General features: G+C 38.0%; 1 protein-coding gene and 1 long non-coding RNA gene across 9 annotated transcripts in view; one reads left to right on the plus strand and one right to left on the minus strand.

Moving 5' to 3' along the window:
• Positions 1-27,025, plus strand: part of KCNT2 (potassium sodium-activated channel subfamily T member 2) — a 116,619-nt gene extending 89,594 nt beyond the window's left edge. For 4 of the 7 annotated variants that reach the window (XM_088170137.1, XM_014885803.2, XM_088170138.1 and 1 more), the window contains 9 exons: positions 2,668-2,802; positions 6,941-7,052; positions 10,827-10,928; positions 14,298-14,381; positions 15,675-15,803; positions 18,007-18,027; positions 21,883-22,183; positions 23,443-23,527; positions 23,847-27,025. In XM_088170137.1, the coding sequence (XP_088026263.1) occupies positions 2,668-2,802; positions 6,941-7,052; positions 10,827-10,928; positions 14,298-14,381; positions 15,675-15,803; positions 18,007-18,027; positions 21,883-22,183; positions 23,443-23,527; positions 23,847-23,958 (1,081 nt within the window). In that variant the 3' untranslated portion in view covers positions 23,959-27,025. The remainder of the gene's footprint in view (positions 1-2,667; positions 2,803-6,940; positions 7,053-10,826; positions 10,929-14,297; positions 14,382-15,674; positions 15,804-18,006; positions 18,028-21,882; positions 22,184-23,442; positions 23,528-23,846) is intronic. The other 3 variants (XM_088170141.1, XM_088170139.1, XM_014885819.2) reach the window with 1 other exon arrangement.
• Positions 11,952-23,914, minus strand: LOC148222849 (uncharacterized). 2 transcript variants are annotated; one of them, XR_015805499.1, is made up of 4 exons: positions 23,797-23,914; positions 19,378-19,486; positions 14,716-14,758; positions 11,952-13,133 (listed from the first exon to the last, which is right to left on the minus strand). It is a non-coding gene; the product is annotated as an uncharacterized LOC148222849 (long non-coding RNA). The 2 variants fall into 2 exon arrangements; XR_015805500.1 differs by having other exon boundaries at positions 19,378-23,177.
• Positions 27,026-27,498: the final 473 nt, after the last annotated feature.

Raw genomic sequence — 27,498 nt, forward strand, 5'->3', positions numbered from 1 at the left:
TTTAGTGTGAAAATCAGGCAAAAACAAGAGAAGAGCAAGGAGTCATGAATATTTTAGTAAACTCCTCTGTGTAGATTGTAAATTTAAAGAAAACTGTTTGCTTCACTACATAGTGAACTGGGGCTACAAGCCCATAACATTAATTCCCCTTGTAGAAATCAAAAAACTTATTTTCTGCTTATAATAGTGATACAGTTACAGATTTGCCTTGGTGATAACAAATCCTTGCGAGGTTTACAAAGAGCCTACAGAAATGTTGTTTGCTTTCCAGTTTTTTCCTATAAAACAAGAAAGGGTCACAGGTTATTAATATCTACTGTTTTCTTAACTCTTAGTAATTATAAAAAGAACTCATAATGGCAGAATAATTAAACTGTTGCCTTTTTCCCAACCTGGAAATGAAACTCGAGATAATTTTAATAAGGAGGTAATATAAAAGGAGATCTTTACTTGAAGGCCTTCAGAGGCAGTTATGGGAAGATGTCCACAAAAGCTCACCCCTCCAAGGGTGGATACAATTTTAAAGGTTTTAGGAAATTAGCATAATTGATAAAAAGCACCAATTAGGAGGACAAGTGGTGGTGAAATTTCTCCCCAGGTCAAGCCCCTTCTCTGGAGTTCCCCCCTTGGCAGTGGCTGTGCTTTGTCCATGAAGGTGTTTCTTGAGGAGTTGTTCTTGGCCTTAGTTCCCAGGAAGAACCAAGACAGCACTGGGGCCCTGCACCTCCTGGGGCTTGGAGCTCTGGAATTTGTTTTGTCTTTCTGCCTAGGGAAAGCTCATGGCAAATTACTGGGAAAACTAACTACTAATACAATAGGCTACAGAGCTACACGTATGTGTGTGAAGAATACAGAGAACATATAAAAGCAAAAAGGCAAAACCCTAACAGCATCAAAATGTACACTCAAAAAGGAATACTCAAAGTATTTGAAGTAATGAATAGCTCAGATGTTAACTTGTTTTACTAATATAGAAAATTAAACTTCGTTTAAATTTACTGAGTTTATTTCAAAACAGAAATCGCCAAATGCCTCCTTAATGGTGTTTTGTTGTTCTTTCAGAATTAAATGCATTTTTAAAAAAATGAAGCATGTAGTCTTTGGAATAAGTGATTATTCAGAAGTTCATAGTAATACCAGCATGAACTTCTGCATCTTTTCTAACACTAAAATCACTTTAATTCCTGGTGCAATAAGCAACTATAGTTTGTAGAGGGTTTTTTTGACATCTGTTACCATCAATAAGAATGCTTTAAAAAACATAGTTCATACATATTCCCTGTGTTTTCCTCACCATGTTTTTAAATCATGTACAACTAATAGATCTGATCATCTGTATATAAGAAATAAAATCGAAAATATGCAAATTCTCCTTTCTTATTTAAGGGGTATAAAGTACATTCTCAAAGTACCACCTACTTTCTAATTATCTAAAATATTTATCATTTGTTCACCAGCAATGAAATATCATCATCTCAGAGAGAAAACGACTTGGTTTGAATGACTTCCATTTACCATTCTTTTGTTTTGTTAGAAGTAGATGGCTTACAGAAAAACAGCTTTCCCAAAATTCATAGCAGAGATGCACTTCATCAAAATATGTCAATAGTAGGTACCTGTCCCCCAGTCCTTGGGTAGGATTTGAGATCTGTAACTGAACAGATTTCACAGTTGTGTAGAAATCTAGTCAATCTTGAGAAACCTTTAGCTAGAGGTACCTGAGAACTAGAATTCCAATACTTCTACATTAGCTTTTTTCAAATTCTCCACAAATCAGCTGAATGTAACTCCTAAAATAAGAATAGCTATTGAGTTTATGAAACATTGAAATACAGAAAATCTGGGTATTTCAGAATATGCTGCTATTTTCAGGGATCAACTGAAAGTCTGAAAAAGAAGAAATACAAATTACTCAGAATAAAAGTTTGGACTTGTGCACTGCAGTTGTTCATAAATCACATAAAATCACTTTTTCTTTTATTGTAGTCAACCATGAGTGATATTGCACAGTTTCAAAAATAATGGTATATATTCTTTCAAAATATGTTGTTAAAAAAACCCACCACACTTGTCAAAAACTGCTTAGGATCCATGGAAAATGTTGTTTTAAAACAGCTGAAACATGCTTCATTTTGGAGACAAAGCTACAAGGCATGATGAGGACTGACTGTAACTCAGCTGTCTGTGAGTGTTTTTTGTGGTTGGGCTTCACACAACCATTGTCCAGCTGTGCACCAAGTTCTGCTGCCCTGCAGCTGCTCCTAAAAGCATCTTGAGAACACTGCAACTCATTTATTAACATTCTGAAACCAAAATAAAACTGTGGGAAACAGCAACCTGGAGCATTTATTTGGGTTTTTCTATTGTCAGAAGTAACTGCAATGGAGCAAGTTGTTGCAGTGGTTAAAGCCAAAGTCTTCCCAAGCCACTTAAAGGCTTATTAAAAAAAAAAAAAAAATCATTAACAAAAGAGAGGGATTGTAACAACCTAATTAAGTAGATTCTATATTCTATTCTACCAATTAATTGAGATATTATCCTTTGATTCTGTTAGAAGTTGTTACATCAGTTACATCAGTTGATCTGCAGGTGTGAGCCATGGCTAATCTTTCAGGTGTTCCATATTTAAGTTGCTTGTTTCTTTCTCCCTCTTTCTCTTCACAAAAGCCTAGATGACTTACTAAGGTGTGGGGTCACCTTTGCAGCTAATATGGTGGTGGTGGACAAAGAGAGCACGATGAGTGCTGAGGAAGACTACATGGCAGATGCCAAGACTATTGTGAATGTTCAAACCCTCTTCAGGTAAGGCATTTTTGCAATCTGTCTGCACATCCTCGTTAATTGTGACATACTTGATGCCTCTTATGCCAAAACTTTATTCTTTTTTTTATTCTGCTTAAGTTTTCCCTTGCATGAATTTGTGTCTTACGTGGGCAAACTTTTTCTCACCCTGCTTAGCAATTCACTTAAAATCCTGAACTATTCTCCTGAAAGCTCAGATGAAATGCTTTGTATCCCAAAAGCAGATAATCATTTTAAAAGTTAGCTGTCAGGTTTACAGGAAGGAAAATAAAATTACTCTTGAAGACTCAAAATGAAAGATAGTTGAGAAAAGAAAATTCACAATAATGCTAAAGCCCGTATGAAAAACAGATCCCTCTAATGCTGAAAGGTAAGCAGTGCATCACTATAAAGTTAGTAGTAATTGTTCATGTTTTGAATATCTAGTTTTGCACAAAAGTTAGGTTTTTAGGCACATATATACAATATTACATATGACAGCAACATGCTAAGAGTCATGAGAGTATAAAGAGGCTGAGGAGGCTGTGAGGAAAAGCAAAACACTGAGATTTGCTGTTCTTTTTGAGAGCTCTCCTCATTAAAGCCTTTGTGTTCAATATCTTGGTTCAATAAGTATAAAAAATGTGTCACTTTGAGCTAAGAAAAATACTACTTGCTTAATAAAAACACCCAAAAAATCTCACGTGAAGCAAAACACACTACACAGTCAGATATGAAATGCCTCCCTGATTTGGGCTTTAAACCTAGCACTTCCTGGTGTTCATTCTAATAAGACCTGGAATAAAATTGATTCAATGCTGCTTTTATGGCAATTACCTGTTTTCTTTGTCAGACTTTCCACGAAAGACTGGAGAGAGATGCATAGTAGACGTCTTTTGAATCCTTCAGTGATTTAGAAAATGGAGCTCATTAAAATGCAGTGGAGCTTTTTTTTTGTTTTGTAAATGCAGCTCTGTAAGAATGCAGTCATGCTCTTTGCATTTCTGCATGTGTTCAAAGGAAGCAAAATCTGCATTGCACAAGAAATGTTATTTCTGTCTGTTTCTAACATTTCGGTTTCTGCATTGGTATCTGATACCTGCACAGGTGTAAGTTTCATACTTACAACCTATGAAATTTGGATTGAAACTATAATTGAACTTTATCTGTGCATCACTCAGATCTACTACTAACCATACAGTGCTAGAGCATCTCACCAAGGTTTTTTACATACATCAATTTTTCTGAAATACAGTTTACCCTCAAATGGAAAAAGGATTTGTATCAAATGTAAAACTTGCAAAGTCCCAATTGGTTTTTCCCCAGTTGTGTCCTACTTTGTAAAAGAGAAACTACATACGATAGAAATGCCATTAGATGTTACTTTACACTCCTTCAGTTGTCTTGCACATTGTTTGCAACTAGATGGCAGCTTTAACTCGTGTACAAACTCTGTGTCTGCTTCAGCATTGTTTTAACACTGCATATTTACAATCAAAGTAAATTAAAATAAATAGCTTGATTTAAAACTTAACAACACTTTTTCATAAAACTTTGTAAACTTTCACAAATAGTGTATTGTATAAATGTTTTCTATTTTTTCCCTAGAAGACATAATGGATTTTTTTTAATTAAAAATTTTTAATTTAATAATTTCACTGCATTTTTATATAATATAAAATTTGTAGAAATAAGTAAGCTTTGGGAAGAGGTGTAAGGTAGTGGCATTTATGTGTTCTTCAGAATAAGCTACATTCTTTGCACTTAGGTAAATAGTTCTGTAAATTACCTTTAAAATGTATTGAGAGCTTTTTTGTTAATTACGAATAGCTAATAATATCAGAAAGTAATGAAGAAAAGACATGGTAGAGAGCAACAGCACTCGACACCAATTGTAGTGTTAAAGAGGGATTTAATATGCTGTTTTCAATGATATGACATCATTTATAAAGATTCCACTTTAGTCTCAGCAGGTGAAACTGTTCAGAGGATACAGGCTGATCTAAACACCCTGATGTGAGTTACTCAGGCCTGAAAAAGCCGTGTGAGAGTGCTGCAGTGACGTTCAGCCTAGGCTGGCAGTTCTCATACACCAGTTGTGTCATTATTCCCCGATTTACATAAACTAGCAGTTCTGCTTTGCCAGGAGAGTGGGCTCCCCACCCTGGAAGGCAGATGCATTGTTTATAAGGACAAGCTTATTAGCACCTTTAGGGATAGAAGCTTTGCCATCCCAATTAAAACTGACACAGCACTGATTTATCTGACACAGGAGTACAGAAGTGTGACTCAAATGGGCACACTAAGGAAGAGCAAGTTATCACAGCTTAAAAATAAAAGGAGAAATTAATAGTCTTGGACTATACCTTAAGATGCTTTTCACTTTTTAAAATTAAATAAGAAGCCAACCACTGAGTCCCTGTAGACAGGTGTGAGCCCACCTCAGAAAAACAGCAGGTTTCCTCAGGCAGTAGGTCTGTACTACTGTAAAGTTTTATTAGTTAACCTCTTAAAGGCTGTGTTTCAAATCCTGCAGGAAGCCTATTGCCAGCAGTACACAGCTAGTAACAGCTATCTAGCTGTCAGGACCATTTTAGAGATAAACCAAATGAGGTGTTATGGTGGTATTGCATTATTTTCTGGGTTTATCATTGTGGTTTGGGAAAGAACTACATGTCTCTCTTACTTGTCTGATTTCCAAATACAAGTTCAACAGCAAGCCATGCCTTCCATCAGGCTGGTGGGGGCTTTCTCTTCCCCATCCAGTCCTTTCTTACTAGAATGGTCTGCTTCAGTGCTGAAAGCTGGCAGGCAGTGTGCTTACACCCAGGGCAAGATGCAGCCTGTCCCTGACTACCTGGAGAGTCATTTCCCCTAATTTGGCTAAAAGGCACTCGTAAATAAATATTCTACCAATACCAATTTTGAAACTGATTTCCTAATGTAAATAATTTTTCACATCTTGGTAATAAACTAAACCATCTTTGAGAGAAACATAGCAGCCAGCAATTTTTCCTACTGTGTGTATTTTATCATGAGATCAGCTTTTAATTTTCTATTACTCCTAATTCTGAGTTCTGTAGTGTTAGTTTTTAAATACAGTGTGGGATTAACACATACTGGCAGATAATCTGGCTATACATTTCCCCACATTTAGGCTCTGCTTGAATTGCCATTTCAGTGATGTTTCTCCCTGCAAAACTGAGGGAGAAAAACAACACTTGCAAAAAGATGCATTGAATTCCATTTGAAACTAACTTACCAAATCCTGCTTCCATGAAAAGTGAGACAGAAGAACTACATCAATGATGTAATTAGTACTACAATTACCTATGCTAAGTGTAGGTCAGTAGCCTCAGGATCAGCAAAAGAGGCTACAGATGTACATCTCATTTTCTGACACAAATCTGTAGAGGAAAGATTTAAATAATAATATGTGTTCCAATCCAACCTATTTAGTATTTAAATAGTGTAAATGATGATTTTCTTTCTGTGTCTTGGAGCCCTGAGTTCTGAGGAGGGGCTCTTCAGTCTGCTGCTTGAAAATCTGTGTAATTCAGCCAGCTCACAATTGAGTTTTCCTAACTGCTTTTAGTTACTGGAAGCCTGAATTGGTGTTAAGTTATAAATATTTTGTATATGTAAATATCTCAAAGTGAGAACATAAGTATACATAAACATATATTTTCTCAGCAACTCCCACAAGTGTCACTTTTTATCTATATTGCTCAGACTGTAGTCACATCATACAAACAGACCTCAAGAGAGAAAAACCAACTGGAAAGGGTACATAAATCAGTAGTACTTTACATGCAACCAGGTACTAAGTACAAGCTTTGAACTTTTGCATTTTTTGGTTGTTTCCTACAGATTTGTGATATTGTACCAATCATTAAATAAAACCTCTGATAATGAAATTGTTTCTTTCTAGCATTTAAGTATTTTGTGAGCTCAGTGTGTGTTTCTTTGTGAATTCTACAGAGAATGTGTTGTTTCCTCTGCTGTTGCACCAGCATTTCACTGGGCCCAGACCCACCACAGGTTTCAAGGACTTAATTAAAAACATGGACATGAGCACAAGCTGTAGCTTTATGGAGAGCCTTACATTTGTGAATTGTTATGATTAGAAGTATAACCACTACATTCTTTTAAAATGCAGGTTGTTCTCCAGCCTAAGCATTATCACAGAACTAACTCACCCAGCCAACATGAGATTCATGCAGTTCAGAGCCAAAGACTGCTATTCTCTTGCTCTGTCCAAATTGGAAAAGGTAAGGAGATTTGCCTCCCCCGCCCTCAGTTTAAATGTTATATTTTTATGACTTTTTCTGGTTTTGTAACAAAGATTTCAAAACGAATGGAAACAGTGAAATGATTTATGGTTGTAGAGCTGTTGTAAAAGATTATTCTTAAATGAGACTAGAATTTTGAAAAAAAATTGTTTGGTTTCATTTAATCTCTTTACAATATATTAATCAACCAACTCTGTGGTGGAATTTGCTCAAGGAAAATGAAATGGTTTTGGATAATGAAATATCTAGAGGTAATGTAGTTGTCCAAGAAACTGACACGGGCAGTTAACGTGGAACATCTTTTAATTGACTAAACACTTAAAACATAAAGCTTTTATTATAATGTATTTTTTAATTCCACTTCATTTTAAATGCACTATAATCATGTCTTTTGTACACATTTCTGTGTATCTGTGAGAGATACTGGCATTACTGAGACAGTTTGAGAACAGGAATTGTCTCTGTCAGAATGATGAGGACACTGACGCTACTTAAATGTTAGATAAAACCTTCATATTTTATACATATATTTGGTATTTTCAAATTGTGTAACTGTGGCTGTATGGAGATAAATTTAATCTGCTTGTTCAAAATACTGTTACTTAAAACAGGTGGTGCAAAGGAAGTAATATTGTGTATCTATTTTCTAAACTCAAGGACAATCCTTTTCCTCACAAATATTCACTGGTGATCTGACCAACTGCCTCTGTGCTCCCCACATCTTGCAGTATTAATATTCATGATCTTTCAGGCCATATTCTGAGTTTGTGAGAGGCAAATAATATCACTGTGACAGTCTTCAAGGGCAGAAATCCTTCACTACAATATTTTTTTTCTGTCAGTCTATCAATCAGCACGATTGCTGGGTTTTCTCCTGTACCCTCCCAATCAGTGCACCTCAGAGCTCTCTTTGAATTCATGCCAAAATCATTACCATTACACTGATTTAACATATAATTTCCATTTCCTACTTGTACTGTAAATTTCCTGGATCTGGGGTATTTCAGAGTTCACTATATACAGCATAATACTAATGTAGGTAACTTTAACATATACGTAGTGCAAAAGAGCCTTTCCATAGAAACTTATCTTCCCAGTCACCAGAAGGAATCCTTCTCACAGAGGAATTGAATGCTGCAAAAATTCAGACTGTGTGGATGAGACAGGATAAGAATGAGAAGTAAATCTTTGACTCGGTTGAATATCACACCTGTGTGTCAACCACAAGATGTAGACATCTGGGTGGCCTTTAGTGACTTGTTATCTTTGCCTGTAATAGCATGAAGGCTTGATCTTGTGTTTAGGTGGTGACACAGACATAACCTGGAGAGCTATGAGGAAGCCAGACAAAAGCTGTTGCACAAAGATAGGAGCTGTTTGCAGCAGGAGGCTCAGCTTTGTTGGGATAATGCCACACCCACTACCCTTTAAGGTTTGCACCTGTGGCTCCTCCATTGTAACACTTCCTCCTTCCTTATCCATGAAGGATAAGCTAAAACTGGCTGGAATCTGCATTGCCAGTTCTTCCAGGGCAAGATGGGCCAACTGCTGGCTGGGGCCTTCAATGCTGTCAACCTAACTTCTTGTCTTGGTGGACTATGACTGACACGGATTTTGAAATTATTTGTTAACATATTCCCTTAATCTAATTCCAGCTGGATTCTGGAATTCTCTATGGGCTGTCTACTTCAATGCAGTGAAACCAGGATTTTTATCTCAATTGTTTCTTTCTTTACATAGGCTTCTTAATTTTTCAAGCAAATATTCTGGAAATACTTAAAAATATTTTAACTCCTTGACTATCTTTATTAATTTATTGTGCAAAAGTTATGAATATAGGTTGGAAGCTGAACGTTTAATGAACTTCCTATCCAAACTATGCTCTGCTGAAACAGAGGTGAATAAATTTTCTTAAAAAAAGAACATTTTCTTAATTGCTCTTGCAGTTGCCTGCTGTTGATATTTCCCAGTCACTTCATCTTAACGTTTGCAGGGAAATCTTCACAGGTGGTGCCATAGTTCATTTGATGTTTCAGAACTCCCTCATGCAAAATGAAAGGCGATTAAAAACTCCAATAAAAATTACCTAAAGCAGTCAAACATACAGTTGCTTGTTATTTCTGCATTAAGCACCTCATTTTCAGAAAGACTGAGAATGTCAGGCAAGTTGCCTTGAGGTGGCAGTGAAACTTGCAAAATTGGCTTTTCAGCCTAATGGGCTGCAGAAGACAGATACACAAATCAGATGTCCATCTGCTGTTGCAGCTGCAACTTTTCTCATTTTAGAGATAATAAATCTGACAGTAAACTCAGCACCGACACAGGAGACAGCAGTGGCCTTTATACAACAGAGAAAAGGAAAAACAAAACACCCACACTCTAAACTTGAAATCTGTGTTCTCCATTTGTCTTGCATAAGAAAAAAAAAATGAGGTAACCACTCCCTCTTTCTTGAAAGAAAGAGTTTGTAACGTTTTGGATAGGATTCAGACTTATTTTGCTATGTTGTTTTTCCAAGTAAATATTGCAGGTGTTACTGATAAAAATTCTAAAGCTGTAAGTGATCATTTTGAAATAAGTACAAGTTCCTATATCTTTTAATAAAACCAAATCATGTGGTTTTGTATCTTCCACAGGGATAAGCACACAGATGTTAGGTGAGCAGAAATCCATCTGGGATGGCCCAGTATATTTGCAGTGATTTGCACACAGCCACGCTGTTTTTTAACCTTCGGGATGGGGCTTCCTATTTTCTGTCTCCATTTTTTTTTCTTTAATATAATTCAGGTATTAAGCAGATTTGAATTAACATTAAGTAATAAAAAACAATACTGACATATGAGTTATAAAAAGAGATTGGTACTGCTTATTATTGGTGTCTTATTTTACATAGATCTCTAACAATTTTCATAAATTCTAAAATTGTACAAGCAATTAGCACACAAATTTGGCTGTTTGACTGACAGGTTCTTAGGAAGTTGTTCCAGATCAACACCAGAAATTTAATTTCTTCTTGCCAAGAAAGTAGGATTCTATTTCTCACAAGTCTCTTTGAAGCAAGAATGAAGGAAAAGCAAGGCTGTAGAAGAGATGGAAGGGAACTAAAGTGGCCTGGTCCAGTTGTATGAGGTCAGCAAGGCCAAGGGCTGGGTGCTGCCCTTGGGTCACAATCACCTCTTGCAGCACTGCAGGATGGGGCAGAGTGGCTGGAAAGCTGCTCATGGATGGGGTGCTGGTTGACAGCCTGAGCCAGCATGTGTCCAGGTAGCCACAAGGCAAATGGCATCCTTGTGCTCACTACCAGAAAGAGTGTGGCCAGCAGCACCAGGGCACCGATTGGCCCCTGTGCCATTTCTTCCCTTTTATACCAGATTCTGTTCATGTTTCCTGTTCCTAGGAGACTTCCTGGACCAAGATGACAGTCCACTGTCAGGACCAAGGAATTGGAGCAGGTTAACAGGAGCTAAGCAGAGTTGATATCCCTCCATCTTTTAAAAAGTGATCTGGTGGAATCTGCCCATGCAGTTTGAGATGTGATGACTGAAACAGCATATACATTGATCAATGTCTTTCAGCCTGAAAAACTGTACCTATTGAACAAAGATGCTGCATACTTGTAGGAAGAAACAATGTTGAGAGTAAAGAGATTTTACACTTTTGACTTCTTTCAAGATAACATCTATTTTATGTTTTTGTTACAGTCCTTCCAAAACCAGCATTAAAAATGTTTTCTATTTTTTAATTCCTTAACAGAAAGAGCGGGAGAAGGGATCTAATCTGGCATTTATGTTTCGACTGCCCTTTGCTGCTGGCAGGGTTTTCAGCATCAGCATGTTGGACACACTGCTTTATCAGGTACTATGAACTGTAACTTAAAACAAATATTGCTACCCATTTTATTGTGCTTAATTTCTAGATGACCCTATTTCTGCCATAGGATCTGTTAAAGTATGTCAGTACTGGGAACAATCAATGGCAAAAGATAATGGGGCATACTCCATGTGTTAGTTCAGTTATCAATCCCAAAATCACCCTGTGACTGCACAAAATCTGATGTTGCATAATATAATAGTATTTATGTATCTCTCCGTAGTCAAATAGCTTTGATAAATTCTAGATAAATTACTTATTATACAGAAGAATAATGCTTGTACTCTGCAAGGACAGCATTATGTCCCTAACAGCAACAACAGAATTACTTTAATATGTAAACTTGCTGATAAAGACCTCAATTACTTTATAGTGCCTTTTTGTCTTACTCTTGTTGACTAGACGTGCAGAGGCCCTGTCATTATACTGTAAAGTAAGCCATGCTTACCCTTGCAAGGAATGCTTTCAGTGGTTACAGGGACAGTGGGGGAAGAAAGGGCAGCAGTTCAACCTTGTGGCTCAGAATCCAGGAAGTAGTGATGACTGAGAACCAGGGAAGAGCACGACTCCAGAGAGTTGAAGAAAAAATACCATAAAATACAGTTGGAACAAATTGAGGCAGTAGTTGCTAGTTTCGGGGGGGAAAATAAGCCCATATTGCTCACTCTTCAGCAGTGCCCACGTTTCTGCACACTCTGACACACCAGGATGCCCAAGGAGCAGCCCCCAGCACTGCCCTTCAAGGACCAAGGCACATAGCATAAGCAGGAGCACCACCATGGCCCAAATCATCCTCTCACCTGAGCTTCTCCTGCTTTGCCTCTACCTAGGGATAGCCTGTGGGTGCTTTAGTACTCAGGTGAAAAACATCCTTACAGGGTGTCTTGGTTTGAAAGACAGGTGTCTGCTAAGGAAGGCAAGAGCCTCTTTTGAAATAGAAAATGTAAATCCCTTCCCTCCAAATTATTATAATTTTGAAATTAAGGAGCTCTCAGGCCAAGATATGGGATAGGAATAACAGTTCTTTACTAGGAGAATTAAAATAAAAATAACAAGGAAACAGACCACTGACAGAGTCAGAATAAAACCTGACACCCCATCAGTCAGGGTGTTGGTAGCAGTCCCATTAAATGGTGGCTGCATCCTCCTGGATGACAGATGTGGTTCAGTTGCAGCAGTGATCCAGCAGAAAGGTGTAGTTTTCCTCCAAAGGTCCAGTGATGGTTTGGAAGGGTCTGGTTTTCCTCTGGAATGCAGTGGAAAAAGTCTGCTCTGATGTTCCAAATCTCAGATTTTATCTAGGTAGGAAATGCTTGGCTTCTCCCCCTGGCTGGAGCATCTCCCAATGGGATGATGGAATTTTATCACTCTTGCAGTGGGACTCCATGGCCCATTAACAGGTGATATCTTCCTGGAGGAAGGATGGGTTGTGGAAAAGATAAAGAACACTGCCCCACCTGTTTGTATCAGATGGCCCATTAGCAGAGAATATCTCCCACAGAGATAAGAATCACTGCCCCAGATGGTTTCAACATATGGTGATAGAATATATGGCTTTTGATTATGTCCTACATTGAAACCCAAGACACAGGGAAATTAATTTACTTGGTAATTTGGTGCATGAAAGGTGTTCTTTCATTGCAATTCCACTTCCAAATAAATTTCCTGAAGGCAAATTCAAAATGAATAGAAAAAAATTTCTGGAGGTAAATTTTTCTTAAGAAGTCATTTATATATAAACAGTCCTGTATATGGACATATATATTTTTAAGGTTCTAGAAATAAATGTATTTGCATATAAAACGTCTTCATAACCTTGCCCCAGAATATCAACATCACATACCACAATACTAGAAGTAAAAATTCCACAGACATATATATAGAAACAGATCTGTCAATCATCAACAGCTCTTGCCAGCACATAGATAACTTCAATGTTTTATATTTGCTCCTAGACATGAATAATCATGCTATGACTTGACAGAGTAACACCATTCAGCAGAAAGTGTTGAAAAAAAAAAAGCCGCACATGCTCATTCTCACTTTAATTCCACCTGTCCTTCCTTTGAACTGCTACTGCTCATAGGTGAACTGTCATTTTTCTAGAATTATCTTTCTCAATCCAAGTTAGAAATTCCATAACAGCAGCTCGCTCTTCTTTTTCATGGTCCCATTTTCTGTCTTTTTCTTCTGCAAGAAACAGAGCAAATGACATGGGGAACATCAGGGTTCAGCTGGTGCTTCCCATTATAGGCTGAAAGAAAAGCCTTTGAATTATCTTTAGGAGAGTGATTAAAAAATGAAAACTTGGTTTTGCAAATCCTGGTGAATAAACTTGTTAATTAGATTAAAGTTCCATGGCAGAAATGATGCAGCCAAGATAACAAATAGGCTTAATTTGCAAACAAATTTTATTCGAGATGCTCCTTGGTGTTTAGCCCATCACAACTGGGAGACTACCAGTACAAAAATTAAAATAGTTGAATCACTATGTATCAAATTAAATCCATCTAGCTTCTGAGTTTGAACAAATCCAGTTTCTGTAGCACTGGAGGATTTCTGTAATATCTTTGTGAGGTATTTCTTTGTGAAAACCTCTTTGTTACCTGTGCATTTGCATGAAGTGAGCAGAGCTATGGTGTGTGCTGCATTCCAAGGACTGCAATGCTGCCCTGCTACACCTGAGTACAGGTGGCAAAGAATACCTGAGCCACAGCTAGAAGAGCACTCTCATGGCCCTCTCATTCCAGCAGCCCACCCCAGGAGGAGAAATATTTGTGATTTTAGCTGATCTAATGTCTGTTCCTGGCCTTAGTCTACACTTCTACACTAAATGTAATTTCTACCTTTTAACCAATAGCAACACATTTTTTAGCAGAGCAACAAGGCATATCAACCCTTAAAAACTCTTCAGATTACTCATTTGAATAAAGTAATAGCAGTGTCACCTCAGAGGGACCCACTGAAGACTGCAGACCCATCTAACATGCCAGCATTTCTTTTGCACAGAAGAGTTCATTATAATTTCACACCTCGTAGGACTAACACCTCACTTCCACTGACACATCCATTTTTGCTTCAATGCCTTTGTTATGCCTTAGTCTCCTGAATATTGTATGTACATTGCATGTACATACAGAGCCAATTTAGGAAAACCAACTTTATATAAGTAAATTCAGCAAAAGGAAAGGGATAGGTATTCCTACAGTGATTCAGATACTTAAAGAGATGGACTGTAAACACAGATGTATAATTTCTTTGAAGTTCACACGTGGTACTAATGGTTGCCTACTCATCTGTTCATTAAAGCTTTCTTTCTTTCTTTTTTGTCTCTCCTGTTAAAAAATCTTGCAGTCATTTGTGAAAGATTATATGATTTCTATTACAAGACTTCTGCTGGGACTTGACACCACACCAGGATCTGGGTTTCTTTGTTCTGTAAGTTATTAAAAAAAAAAAAAATCAAGACAGAGTATCAGAGAAGATTCTGTACTGTCTGCAAAATGCTTCAGCTTTCTTTTTATGGCATTTCCTTTTGTGCGAGCTCAAGGAAAGCCATCTGTTTCCTTTTTCATCGGGGAAAAGATGAGGAAACGAAACAGAAATACCCACTTTTAGTTCCATAGCAAAAAGCATCTCCCCAAGAAAACACAGTGCATTCCATTCATCAGAAAATAGGAAAAACAGAAGAATAGTGCATTTTATGTGAAATAGCAATGGCAATTCAGAAAACAGTTTGCAAATTAAATATGTAAAAACTAGGAAGTGCTACCTGTATTGTGCAGCCTGGCAGGACCATTTCCTGTTCCCCATTCCTATGGGTAATAAAGGGCATAATTAGTCTTTACATGAAGATTAGATGTAATAAATGACTAGAAATAAGAGTTATAAAATCATCTTGTTATTTTATATGTCGTTATTTCCCCATGCAACTTAACTGTGTATATACACACATAAAAACTTAACTGAAGTGATTTTTACTAAAATAAACCCCACCTTTCTCTTTTCTCCTACATCCATCACGCCCTGCATAGCAAACAGATCAATACGAGTTACTTGCAAGATGCTTTATGGAGATCAATAAAGAACAAGTTCTTTATAGGCAAGAAGTTGTTTAAATAAAAATTACATATTTCTTGGTCAATCATTGAGCTTCATTACAGTGAATGTAAGAACACTTGAAAGTACAATTGTATCTCTAAAAATGAACTCATACGTCTCGAAATAAAGCTAGTAATTAAGTAAGTAAGCTTCATGTAAAACTTTTTATGCCACTTCTGCTCAGTGTATTAGTTCTTCCCCACTTCCTTATCCCCATATATTCAGCCTGCAGTCTGGTGAACAAAATTAAAATTCAAAATACTCATGCAGTCCAGTCTGTCCACACCAGTTTCTTATTGCTGACAATATTTAGTTTATTCGTTCATATTTTAGTTAAATATAGACACTGGGTGAAGGCTGCCATGTAAATTTTAAGTAATCTTAAACCAAGAGGAGAAGTTCATAATTTTAAACTGCTTCCACTGCAATGTCTTCTGAACAGGGAGAAAGCAAAAGAAACAGTCTCACAAACTCAATAGAAGTGGCAGACTTGCTGTGGAGCAAAGGTGCAGCACTACAATGGGATAATTACCAGCTAGTGTTTAGTTTTTGGGGTGTTTTTTTATGAGTAGCATAGCGAGCAAGTGATAAACCCTCAAGAGTTGAAAGTCCTCCCTCCTATTTGTTCAGATGAAAATCACAGAAGAGGATCTGTGGATTAGGACGTATGCCAGACTGTATCAGAAGCTTTGTTCCTCTACAGGAGACATTCCAATTGGAGTGTACAGGACAGAGTCCCAGAAGCTCACAACATCCGAGGTGGGTCATTCACTGTGCTTTTCTGAGAATTTGATTGCAGAGTGCACGAGGCCTCTGCTGACACGTGGATGGGCACATTAAGCCAGGCTGAACCCCACGCTCCAGCAGTGCCCAGAGCCAGTGGCCTTTGATTCCTGTGCTCCCTGCTGGGAATGGATGTTTGGGAAACAAGGGGTAGCTGGGCCTGGCTCAGGAGTTAGCTCTGCTCTGACCTCGCTGTGCTCACTAAGGGCAGTGTTTGTAACAAACCCTGGAACCAGGTCCTCTGCCACTTGTGTCAACAATGGCAGCAGCACTGTCTCAAAGCAGGTGGGATTTCACTGCTCACATGACCTAATTCATTGTCCTGTTGCTCACTTCTGGTTAGTGTTATTCAGAGTATTGTGGGATCTCTCTAAATGTAGCTGCCGAACAGTGGTAATATTTTATATATGTATTTCTGTGTTTGCCACATAAATGTGTACATTTCTCCATCTCTCTGTTTATAAAAAACGGCAAAAATATATTTTCCTGACTATTTAACATACCTTTTTTTTTTGGGGCAGCTTTGATTTCTGTCAGGTATTATCCATTTGTTTATATGACCATTACTACTGCCATCTCATTAAACCGTGGCTTTAAAATGCAACAGTGAGCAACAAATCTTTCCTTTCTTCTGAAATACTCAGACGTAGTTTACACTAATTTCCAAGATAGGTAATTTATATTTTCTTTTCCATATTTCCGAAAAATATTAGAAAACGTTCAGGAATATAATGCTTAATGGCAAGATTTACTCTTGAGGAACTACATTCAGTTGAAGTTAATATTATAAAAGGGTGATAGAAAGCCTGTGCAAGATGTCACCCAGTTCATGGGTATATCTCTTTGTAGACCAACGTTATCTCTGCATGTGGCTTTTACAGCTTAGCCAGTGGACTCTGTCACTGCAGTAATGTCTTTTGAACTATAGTAGCCTTAATGTAATCCATCAAAACCATTCCTTGAAAAAGAATATAGTCAGCCTCACTGCTAATATGAAAAAAAGGTCTGTCAGAGCTTTCCACAAAACAGAGGACATACCAGATTTTAAGAATTCATTAAATAAGGATAAGATAAAATTCATGGCAATGCTTTCTTCTCACATTCAGGGCTCGTTATTTAACTTCAGGTCCAAAAAAAGAGATTGAGGAGTTTTCCTATTACTTCCTACCAATTTTCACTGGTAATCTCACGAAAAATTTGAGTTAAATCAGGTAGAGGATTAAGGAGGTGTGGCTGGAGAAACCTCCTAGCTAAATTATCAGGTATTGGACAAATGTGGAGGAATGGCGCTGAAGGATCTGAATGCAGACACACAAATACTTGTGCAATTTCTTGTTTAGTGAGTCAGAATTTGTAAAACCTTTCCTCTCTAGAGAGGGGCAGGGAAATCTCCCCTCATTTACGTCTTCCCCAGAATACGAAAGAGCAACATCTCTGTGTCTGGCCTTTATGGATACAGACCTACAAACACAGAGATGCTGAAAGGCCTAATCTTTCTGCAAAGTGTTTATTTTGAAGTCAGAGGAATTTTTTACTTATTTCACTAATGAAATATTAGCATGGGTTATCATTTTAGCTTTTCAATGTGTTAAGCCAGAAGAATGTCATTGGGTAAAATCTTTAAAATGGAAATCAGAGAAAAGTAGTTCACTCTTTTTACTCAGGAACTATGAGCTTCTAACCATAAATTTCAAGGTTTATAACTCAGAAAACTTTCAACATGATTATCAATTTGAGTTTAAACAGATATAAGAAACTAAATTTGTACTGCACATACCTGGATGCTGTCAGGTAATAACATGGTTAACTTGAGTCACGCAGACAAAATATGCCAATATTAATATTTAGTATGTACAGTTTATCCGTTGCCACTCCCTTTTTCACTATGCAAATGAAAAGCCCTCACTTCACTGACAGATACTTTAAAAATAAAGCAAGTTTTCAGTGATCCAGTAACTAAATAACAAGTGTATCTAGCCTGCCTCTCAATGACTATCACACCTATGACCCAAACCATTTCCACTACATTCAAAAAAATATAAAAAAGAGATGTAAAATCTCTTTTCATTAGCTGCTCAGCTGCTTTTCTGTGGATCCTGTTTAATAGTCCATATTTGTCTCTTTAGATTCACTTCTGTTTAAATTGTCTTTTGTTTTCTTTTCCCCCTTCCTTTGTCAGTCACGAGAAATGGCTTCACAAGTAAGTATTTGCTTATTGTCTGCCTGTTTCTGGGTGTCCTGGTTGAAGCAAGCCCCACCTGCTGCTGGCTTGTTTGCTCCCCCCTAGGTGGGATGGGGACAAAACTGAGAGGCTGAAAGGGAGAAATCTCTTGAGTTCAGGTAAAGGCAGTTCAGTAACTTAAGCAAAAGCTGTGTGTGAAAGCAGAGCAGAGTTTGCTCACACTTCTGATAGGTAGGGGGCGTTTGGCCATCTCCAGGAAAGCAGGAGGGAACAGCTGGGAAGACAAATGTTTAAGTCCTCTCATTCCTTCATCTTCCTGCAGCTGTTCCAGGATGCACTATGGATTAGGGATATCACTTTGATCAGTTGGGATCAGGTGTCCAGCTGTGTACCCTCCGAACTTCATGTGCTCTCCCCCAGCCCACTTGGTGCTGGGGTGGGAAGCAGAAAATGCCTTGGCTCGGTGTAAGCACCACTCAGCAGTAATGAAAACATCCCCATTATTAACATATCATCTCCACAAATTCAAAACATAGTCCCATATAGGCTGCTATGAAGAAATGTAATTCAATCCCTGCCAGAAACTGTACATTAGGTTCAATTGTGGGAGTAAAATCCTCACTGAAAATGGAACTATGCAGTGGATCATCCTTGAGTAAATGCAACATTGTTCTGGACACAAACAGCTTTCTAAAAATCTGAAAGCTGACAGACTGGGAATTTCAAAGAAGCCCAGTGGAATTCTGGTTCCTTTTGGGCCTGCTCCTCTTATATTCTGAAGGTAACAAGTCATCTTTACAGTGAAAAGATCATCTGATGAAAGCCTTTAGCTTCAACACACCAAATGCTAGTAGAGCAAAATCCCCAAGCTTATCACAAAAGGAAAATGTGGCTGTACTTAGCAATGGTTTAGACAGCTTTTGGAGCAGAAAAACATTTCTAGAACCCTGGTTGTAAGTAGCATTCTTGGTAGGCAGAGCAGTGAAATGTAGTTAATATAGAACTTGCAGTAAGGTAAAAATAAGGCACTGCTTCAGAATGGAACAGATGAAGCTACACCTTCAAACTATTTAATACTTTACACACAGCTCCCAGGGAGCAGAAGGGCAGCAAAAATCTGAAGTTAATAGATGTTAGGTGTTAGCACCACAGATACCTCGATCACCATCATTTCAAATATGCACACTGGTGTGTCTGTGACTACATTCCCATTTCTGCCATGTGTTGACCAGCCTAGTGTTTAGATTTTAGGGCATGGAGCAATCTATTAGAACACCATGCCTGAGTGGGTCACAGCTGTCTTGGCAGCACAAGTATACGATCACACACTTCAGGGCACACAGTGGGATACGTCAGACAGGAACCTACCTTTAGAAGCAAACAAAACCATGGGTTTAAAGGCAAATGTTTCTTCACTGTGTGGCATAGGAGTGACACTGTGTCATCAGTCATGCTTCTCATGTGACAGATTTACCTGCTATGAAACAAGGAAATTAAATTCAATGAAAACAATCAAACCTCAAAGTAATGATAGTTACAAAGTATTTTTAAACGAAATACAAGACTGGTTAAAACAGAGGGGGACACACAGAAGTACTTTGCACTGGAGTTTTATCTTCTCTGCCACTGGCAGACACACTTTTGTGCTGCCTTTGAAAGAGAGTTTGGGCTTTGATTTTGTTTTGTCTTTAGAGTTGAATTTTTTCTTCTAGCAAAGGGTCATTCTGCACATCCTTCTCAACAAGTACTATAAAAACTTCATCATTGCTGAAGTAAATATTTAGCTTTATCACCTTCTTTTATGCTTCCAGCTCACCTATACCAGTGTTTCAAAACTTCAAGCTAAGGATTTACAGATTCACAGAAACAAAAAACTTATTCTTTCACTTGGCCTCTCCCATTTAATCTCTGGCTCAAAAAGTGACCCTCCTGCAGTGATGATGGTTGGTCTCTGCCTTGACACTACTGCTGTCAGCAAGTCTGGTTATTTGTTTTGCCAAGAGCTTGACAAGGAAAGCTGCCAACGCAGGCAGGAAGAAAGGCAAAACAAGACCATCCTCTACACTCAGTTTGTATCAGATTTGTTCATACCAAATAGCTCCTTCCTACCCAATAGCACCTTTTCCTAAGGAATGTACTCTGCCTACCTTAGTCCTTGCTATAAAATGCACACAAACCCAAAATGACAGTCTAACAAACAACAAAATCAAATTGCATTCCTGTTCAAAGGGATCCAGGTTCACTCTTCTGTCCTAACATCAGTGGAGTCAGTAACAAAACTTTAATAAATCAGGTTGTTTAAAAAAAAAAAAAAAAGAAATAAAGGAATCTCTTTTATATTGCAGACTAAGCTGAAGAGCCTCAATAAATTAGTTGGTCTTGTGGCTTATTGCAAGATCCAGAATATTAAAAATGTGATTTTACTTGAAGTTCTAAAAGATAAACATCTGTAGTATTCTTCTTAATTATGGGGTTTAATTGTTTTGCTGTTTGATTGGGCTTGTTTGTCGCTTTATTTTTCTTACACTGATATAAAAGCTAGTTTGTGCAAAAGTGAAAAATACATATCTTTCACACTTTATCCAGCTTACTCATATCAAATACTGTTTTATGGACTTCAGAAACCTCACAGATTCTGTGGTGAGCCTCTTACAGAAAGGTTGTATTCAGCACTGATGAGGTCAACAGAATCTTGCTTTCAGAGTTCATGTTAGTGGGGAAAGGACATTCAGTAGCTCCTCCATTAAATTTGCTTTATTTGCTGATCACTACCAGCATATTCTGTTCGAGGGGATTCACACAAACTCAGCCTGTTCATTTATATCATCTTTGTTTTATAGTTCATGATTTGTTTTAAACACTCACCACACTGAAATCTGTGACCAGTAACTTTGTGATGTGCTTGTACTGACACCAGCAAGGACTTCCCCATTTCAATGTCAATAAAAGACATTCAAGTAGCACAAGAAGAACTCAGCATTGTTAAGGAAGTGCTTTTGAAATTAGAAACTAAAACGACTCATTAAATCTAAAATACACATTGAAAGAATTTATCTTAACAAAAGTTATCTTTTGAAATGTTTCCTCTGGAAACCTTTGTATGTTAGAAATGCACCTGTAGTCCATCCACCTGTGATATTTCAGCACTTGTACAGGCACATACCATTAGTTTTATTTGGGTTGCATAAGGAAAACACAGCAACAGAACAACAGATTTTGGCTCTTTATTATGGGGAGGTTGTTATTATGTGAGTAATATCTCTATTCTTTAAGGTAGGAATCAATTACTGCTTTCACAAGAGGTGCCTTGGATCACACTTGCATCCTAATTTTGTGTGTGCTGGAAGGTCAAGAAGACGTGAGAATTTGAGACACAGTTAAGGCATGTTCTACTGGTGGTCTTAAGAGAGTACTGAAAACAGTGCAGCCAAAGTTGAACCATTACTTAATGAATCCACAACACACATCAGTGTGTGCTACATGTAAGCAGTTACACAGTTCAGATTTCTGAAAATACGCAGACTGGGAAGAAGGTGGAGAAGTCATTCAGACCTGATTCCTAGATTCAGGAAGGGCAATATCAGTAGGCTAAATTTGCTCTTCTCAGAATCACAGTGCAATTGGGCACAAAATAACACTTACCTGCTTTTGCACTTGATAAAAGTCTTTATATTATAAATGACATTTTTACATGAAAATCAAAATCCAGTAAAAGGTGCTCGGCTCAGGAGCACTTGCTAAGTACAAAGAGCTGCATCCCCTCAGCACCTTTGCAGCCAAACCCCATGTCCAACTGCACTGTCGGGAAGAGAACATCTTTGTCTGCTTCCATTTAATGCAGCCCTTCATCTCTCCTGCCATTTTCCTTTCAAGTCTCAAATCTCCATCAGTGTGGAGGAATGGGAGGACACCAAAGACACCAAAGAGCAGTTCAGCTGCCGTGGCAATCACCGGAACTCGACATCCAGTGACCAGTCCGACCACCCGCTGCTGCGGAGGAAGAGCATGCAGTGGGCACGGCGCCTGAGCAGGAGGGCCCCTAGGCACTCTGCCAAAACTGCTGAGAAAATCAACCAGCAGAGAATGAACCTCTACAGGAGGTCAGAAAGGCAGGAGCTTGCTGAACTCGTGAAGAACAGAATGAAGCACCTGGGCCTTTCTCCAGCAGGATACGGTACCACTATTACAGTACTTCAGTAGCAACATTAGCATGGTGCAAGGTGAACTTACTTGTAAGAAATGATGGAGCCAAAAAACAAAATACAACGTTTATGATAATGCTTTTTGTTTTGTTGGTTTAGGTTTGGGTTGGTTTTTTTGTTTTTTTTTTTCATTTACCAAGAGTAACTTGGAGTGTTTTTAATGCATTTTATTATCACCCATTCCTGTGCTGAGATGGAAGGCTCATAAGGCAGTATGTCAGTCACATTTATATTTAGTAGATGATATGTGTATGCTGAATTTATAAACATTCCCCAGTCATGGAACAGCTGCACCAAATTTCTACAAACCTCTTGAAATAAAGATGAAGACAGGGCTGTTGTGAAGTTCACTCATATGTCAAGGCAGGGAGTTGTTTATATGTGAAGGATATTGCCTTTTCCCCACAATTTTCAAAAATAATGTCAAATTATCATATGAAAGTAATTTTTAGAAAGCATGTTTCACTAGGTCTTTAGATGCCATTTTTATCCATCAAGTCATTCTCCAGCAAGGTTGACATCAGGTTGCTTTTTAGTTTGTAGGATTTTTTTGGGGTTTTTTTAAGCTATGGGCAAGAGTTCTGGAACACTTTTTAACACATGCACCACAGCTGGCTAGGTTGCCTTTCTCTGGCCTTGGTCCTGCAGCATCTTGGGTGGAAACCCCAGGACTATGTGGTCTAATATCCTAGAAATGTCAATTTTCATTTATATAGCCTTCATATTTCAAGCCCTTGGCATAGGTGATAAAAGGGAAGTTCTTTCTAGATAAATAGAAAAAGGGAAAAAAAAGGTTTATGTTGACCAAATCTGGAAATAGATGAGAATGCCATACACCTGCATTTAACCTTGATCATCATTTGAACTTGATGCTAGCTGAGCACGGAAGTCTGTGCTCACCACAAACTTACCTAAGCTGCAGGTCAGATTGGTAAATCACCCTGAAATTGGGTTACATTCAAATAGCTGTGGTGAAAAAAACCCAGAAGATTTTTAAAACATTAGAAAACAGGATTTTTTAGAGCTGATAACTCAAAAGACAATAATGTCAGGTAGTTTCAGTATGAGTACAGTTGAAAAGAAATTGCTAAACTTATTTGAAATCACTCTGACACCAGACATTTTTAACAGCTCTGTGAACTTTTATCAAATTAATATGTCAGAAGTAATGTTTCTCACAGTTAATCTCTAAACATAATTTATTTGGTACTTTTTCCCTCCTGTCCTCTAGATGAAATGAATGATCATCAGAACACCCTCTCTTACATCCTGATCAACCCTTCTCCAGATACAAGATTAGAGCTGAATGATATAGTGTAAGTTAAAGCACACATATAAAAAAAGTCACAAGACCTGCAAAAAAAATAAAATATGGAGACTTTTATTTAAAGAGACATCTAATTATACTGTATATGTATATACTTAGAATGCACATACAAATATATAATACATATATTTGTAATGTTATAAGCCAGTCATCCTCCTGTTACTCTGTATATTAAATTGAAAAAATCTAACCAATGCTACCTTTAAAGTCTCTAAGTCTTGCTCAGGTCTTTTGAACATTCCAACTCTCTGCACTTACCCTGGCTTGCACCGTGTTATTTTAGTAACAGCTGTAATTTCTTTTTGTAGATACTTGATCCGACCTGATCCATTGACTTATGTTCCAAATGCTGGACCCAGCCGAAAGGACAGCTTCTGCAATACAGTGGGACAAGACACCAGGGAGGAGACACAACTTTGATATGTAATTCACCACAAAATTCAGAGACAATTTTATACACACGGTGTTTCCACTAACCATTTTACAAACTGAGTGGTACATTTTATTCAGATTTTGGAAACAAAATGACAGTGGATAAGTGACCAAATGCAGAAATGTGGTGCCTAGAAACTCTGATTTCAGGGATTGTCAAGTCTGTGGCCTGTTCAGTATTGTAGTTGAACTTTGTCAGCCTAACAGAATGATGACACCCATTGCTATTTAACCCATATGAACAAATGTCAGATTCCACCACGTTTTGCTTAGATGCTCCTAAGCGTATTTATGCAGGTGGCAGCATATCAGTGACTGAGTTTCTGACTGACATCAGATTATCTGATGCCCATAGAGAGACAATGCCTAATTTGTAGTAGCAAATATGTTAATACCTAAAGCTGCCAACAAGGCTTTCTGTGTCAAGAAAATAATCAAGTCTTTGAAATATTTCAAGTCTTTGAAATAATTTTCGGTCTCAGCCTGTTGCCCATTTTTATTAGTACAGGGTAGTTTGTCCCATTTTAGCCTCCAGGACCTGGGTTTACACAGATCAGGTTGAATGACTCAACCTGGTCACACTGCAGAGGTTGAGATTGAGACACATCAATGAAAGAAGAGCCCAGCTGCAGGAAAGTCCCTGTCATCTCACACAGGCAGCCCCCCCACACTGGCAAAAAACTGGGACGTTCCTGTGTGAAGCTGCATACAGTGGTAGCTCAGGTGAAACACAAGCCTTTGAACCTTGGTGAGCTTGTCTAGAGAAGCCTGAGAAGATTGTAACACAGAAGTGAGAGCATCCCTCTAGGCAGTGATCCCTACAACAAGCCCTTAAAATTTTCATGAATGTGCCAGAACTACAGTTGTCCAAAGCATTTCATGCCTAGTCATCCAGATTACCCAAAAGTGATACATTTTTACATGAAATTATGTATCTCATTGAAAATTAAGGAAATTTATAACCCATTCCACAAAATTAATGTAATTCCACATAGTGGGAAAAACATTATAGATTTAAAACCTCTGCTTCAGAAGCAGCTACAGTTGGTCAAGCTTTCTACAGAATTTAGCATTTCTGTCCATGGTATTCCAAAATCACTGTCACCAAAGGGGAAGAACATACTCAAGGTTTTAAATCCCCTTCTGTTACAAGTATCCACATAGACCTACATATAGAATTACTACAAGTAATTTTGCAGGTAGTCTTATATGGAAAATTGATTATTCTCTGAACTCCCTTGATGTCCTACTTGTACAAAAAAAATCAGTCGAAAATGTTTATATTCTTTTCTATATTAATTGGTAGAAGTACATTCTCCTTCTGAAACAGAAATGACAACCAAGTTGCCCAGTAAGCAACTCCTGGATGTGAGGGTGTTTATCAGCATTGTAAGGATATTGAAATCATATTGGGAATGACAGAAAATCTGCTTTTACTTTCTGCCTGCCTCTTAATGATTCCAAGGTTTAACAATTCAGTGCTTCTGCTTAGAGTCCATTATTGTTCAGTGTTTTTCCACACTTTAGTCATTCACGAGTTTATTCACAGGTAAAGTATTTCAAATGAGCACTGTGGGAAACAAACAGTTGAAACAGCACAGACTGAAGTCTACATTTTTTCAAGAAACAGTATATGATACAGAATCTTGTCCAAGATCTGTCACAGAAGTTACCCAGAAAAGTTTGCATGTGCAGTGTGAATAACTTTTCTATTTTTAATACCTTCAGGGAGAAGACTCTATTCCAGTTGAATATTTTTTTAAAAAATACAAGTTTCTTAAAAATGTTCATTCCAAAACATTAGGAGGATCTGTTGTTTCATACTGAAGGCCTCTCTAATGGAGTCTCAAGGAGGCAGAGAGGCTTCCAGAACCGTGGCTATCCCTCAGCAGGCAAGCTGGATACTCTGCTTTTAGCGTGAGTCACAGTTCACAGAAATTCCCTGTGTGCATATAGCACACATCACTGATTTAAGAACTCTCTGCCAAAAGGATCCATAGCGAGGGCTGAAGTGCTCACATTTAACAGCCCATAAAGCAGCAGAAACAAGCAGTCAGGTGTGTCCATTTTCTCACTTAACTCAGCAGAATTGCTGCTCAGCTAGATTGGAATAGTGGTATCTAATGTGACCTGATATTTCTCCAGGCTTAATGAATTTCTAATTGCTCATTAGCCCCAGAAGATTTGCTAAAGCAAACACAAAGACAGCTGGAGACACTTGGAGTCCCTAAAATGAATGCAAGGCAATCTTTGTGAACAAAACACTTAGTTATCTTCAAAATCTGCTGAAGACAAGCAAGGCTGTAAAAACTGACAACAGCTTCTGATGAGGCAGAAGTTCTAATAACCCATGAATAATGTACCACAAAGTTCAGCTATTCAGAATAATACTGTCTTTCATGTTGAAAGCAGAACAGGTTTACTTCCTCTGGAATATCCTCACAGACAAACAATTCTAGTGGGATTTTGATCTTCCAAGACCAGCCTAAGTACCACTGCATTAACCCTGAATGAGACAGTATGTACAGTCCCTCAGTGGCCAAGGAGGTGATTCTTTAATGGTCATCCTACAGGCAATCATGTTCACACACTTTTTCTCATCATGATTATCAGAAATGTAAGACAAGTCTAACTGGACTGGACACCAGATGGAGGAAAAGGAATCTCAAGGCTCAGGGCTGGAGAAGGGATAATGAAGTTCTAGAATGAGCAGGGTCAAATGACTGTTGAACAGAGGAGTTTGAGCAGGCAACAGTTCACTCAGTAGAGAGAGAAATGTGGAGCTGTGAAAAAAAAAAGATAATTTCTATCTGTGCTTAACTGTATGTATTTTTCCTCCTGGCTCACTTCTGTCAACAACCCAAAGATGCCCCTCTTCCCCAACACTGCCTTAGCACAGCCCAAGCAGTTTGGTACCCAGAGTCACAGACCTAGAGAGGAAAGTGCTAGCTGATAATAACTGCTTCATTCTCAAGGGAGTGCCCAGCAAAGCCAGACCTACCTATGAAAATGTGTTACCTAGTTTGCAATAAAAAAGTCACAAGAACTCTTTCAATGGCATGCAGTGTGTTTCCTTAACTGTTTCACTCCAATTCCATGACATACATGAATTCACATACATATGAAAGCATAAAGTTCTTGAGCTTTTAAAACCTGCATGAATGAAATAGTGATGTTGTGACATTTTGTCCTAGAAATTAAAAGAGCAGTTATTTCCCAGCATAGATATTTTCTCTCTCATAAACAACTTTATACCACAACTACACTTTAACAACTTCTAAATATACAAAGACGTATTACTGAATATTACACATCTTTATTTCCTGATGTGCCAAAAAGAGCTAAAGAACAAATAAATTTTAGTCTTCAGCAGTGGAAGAAAACTGAAATGACATCAAATGCAGCAGAGGTAACATGCACTTCTCTGGTTTCCAGAGTTAGGGCTGAGAGCAGCCAGTCTGTAATTTTGGAACACCGACATGAGATATTGCAGCATGGAATTCTGCTTGATACCCAATGGATACCAGA

Source organism: Sturnus vulgaris, chromosome 9 (genome assembly GCF_052056855.1).
Source record: "Sturnus vulgaris isolate bStuVul1 chromosome 9, bStuVul1.hap1, whole genome shotgun sequence".
In the NCBI taxonomy this organism is placed as follows: Eukaryota; Metazoa; Chordata; class Aves; order Passeriformes; family Sturnidae; genus Sturnus; species Sturnus vulgaris.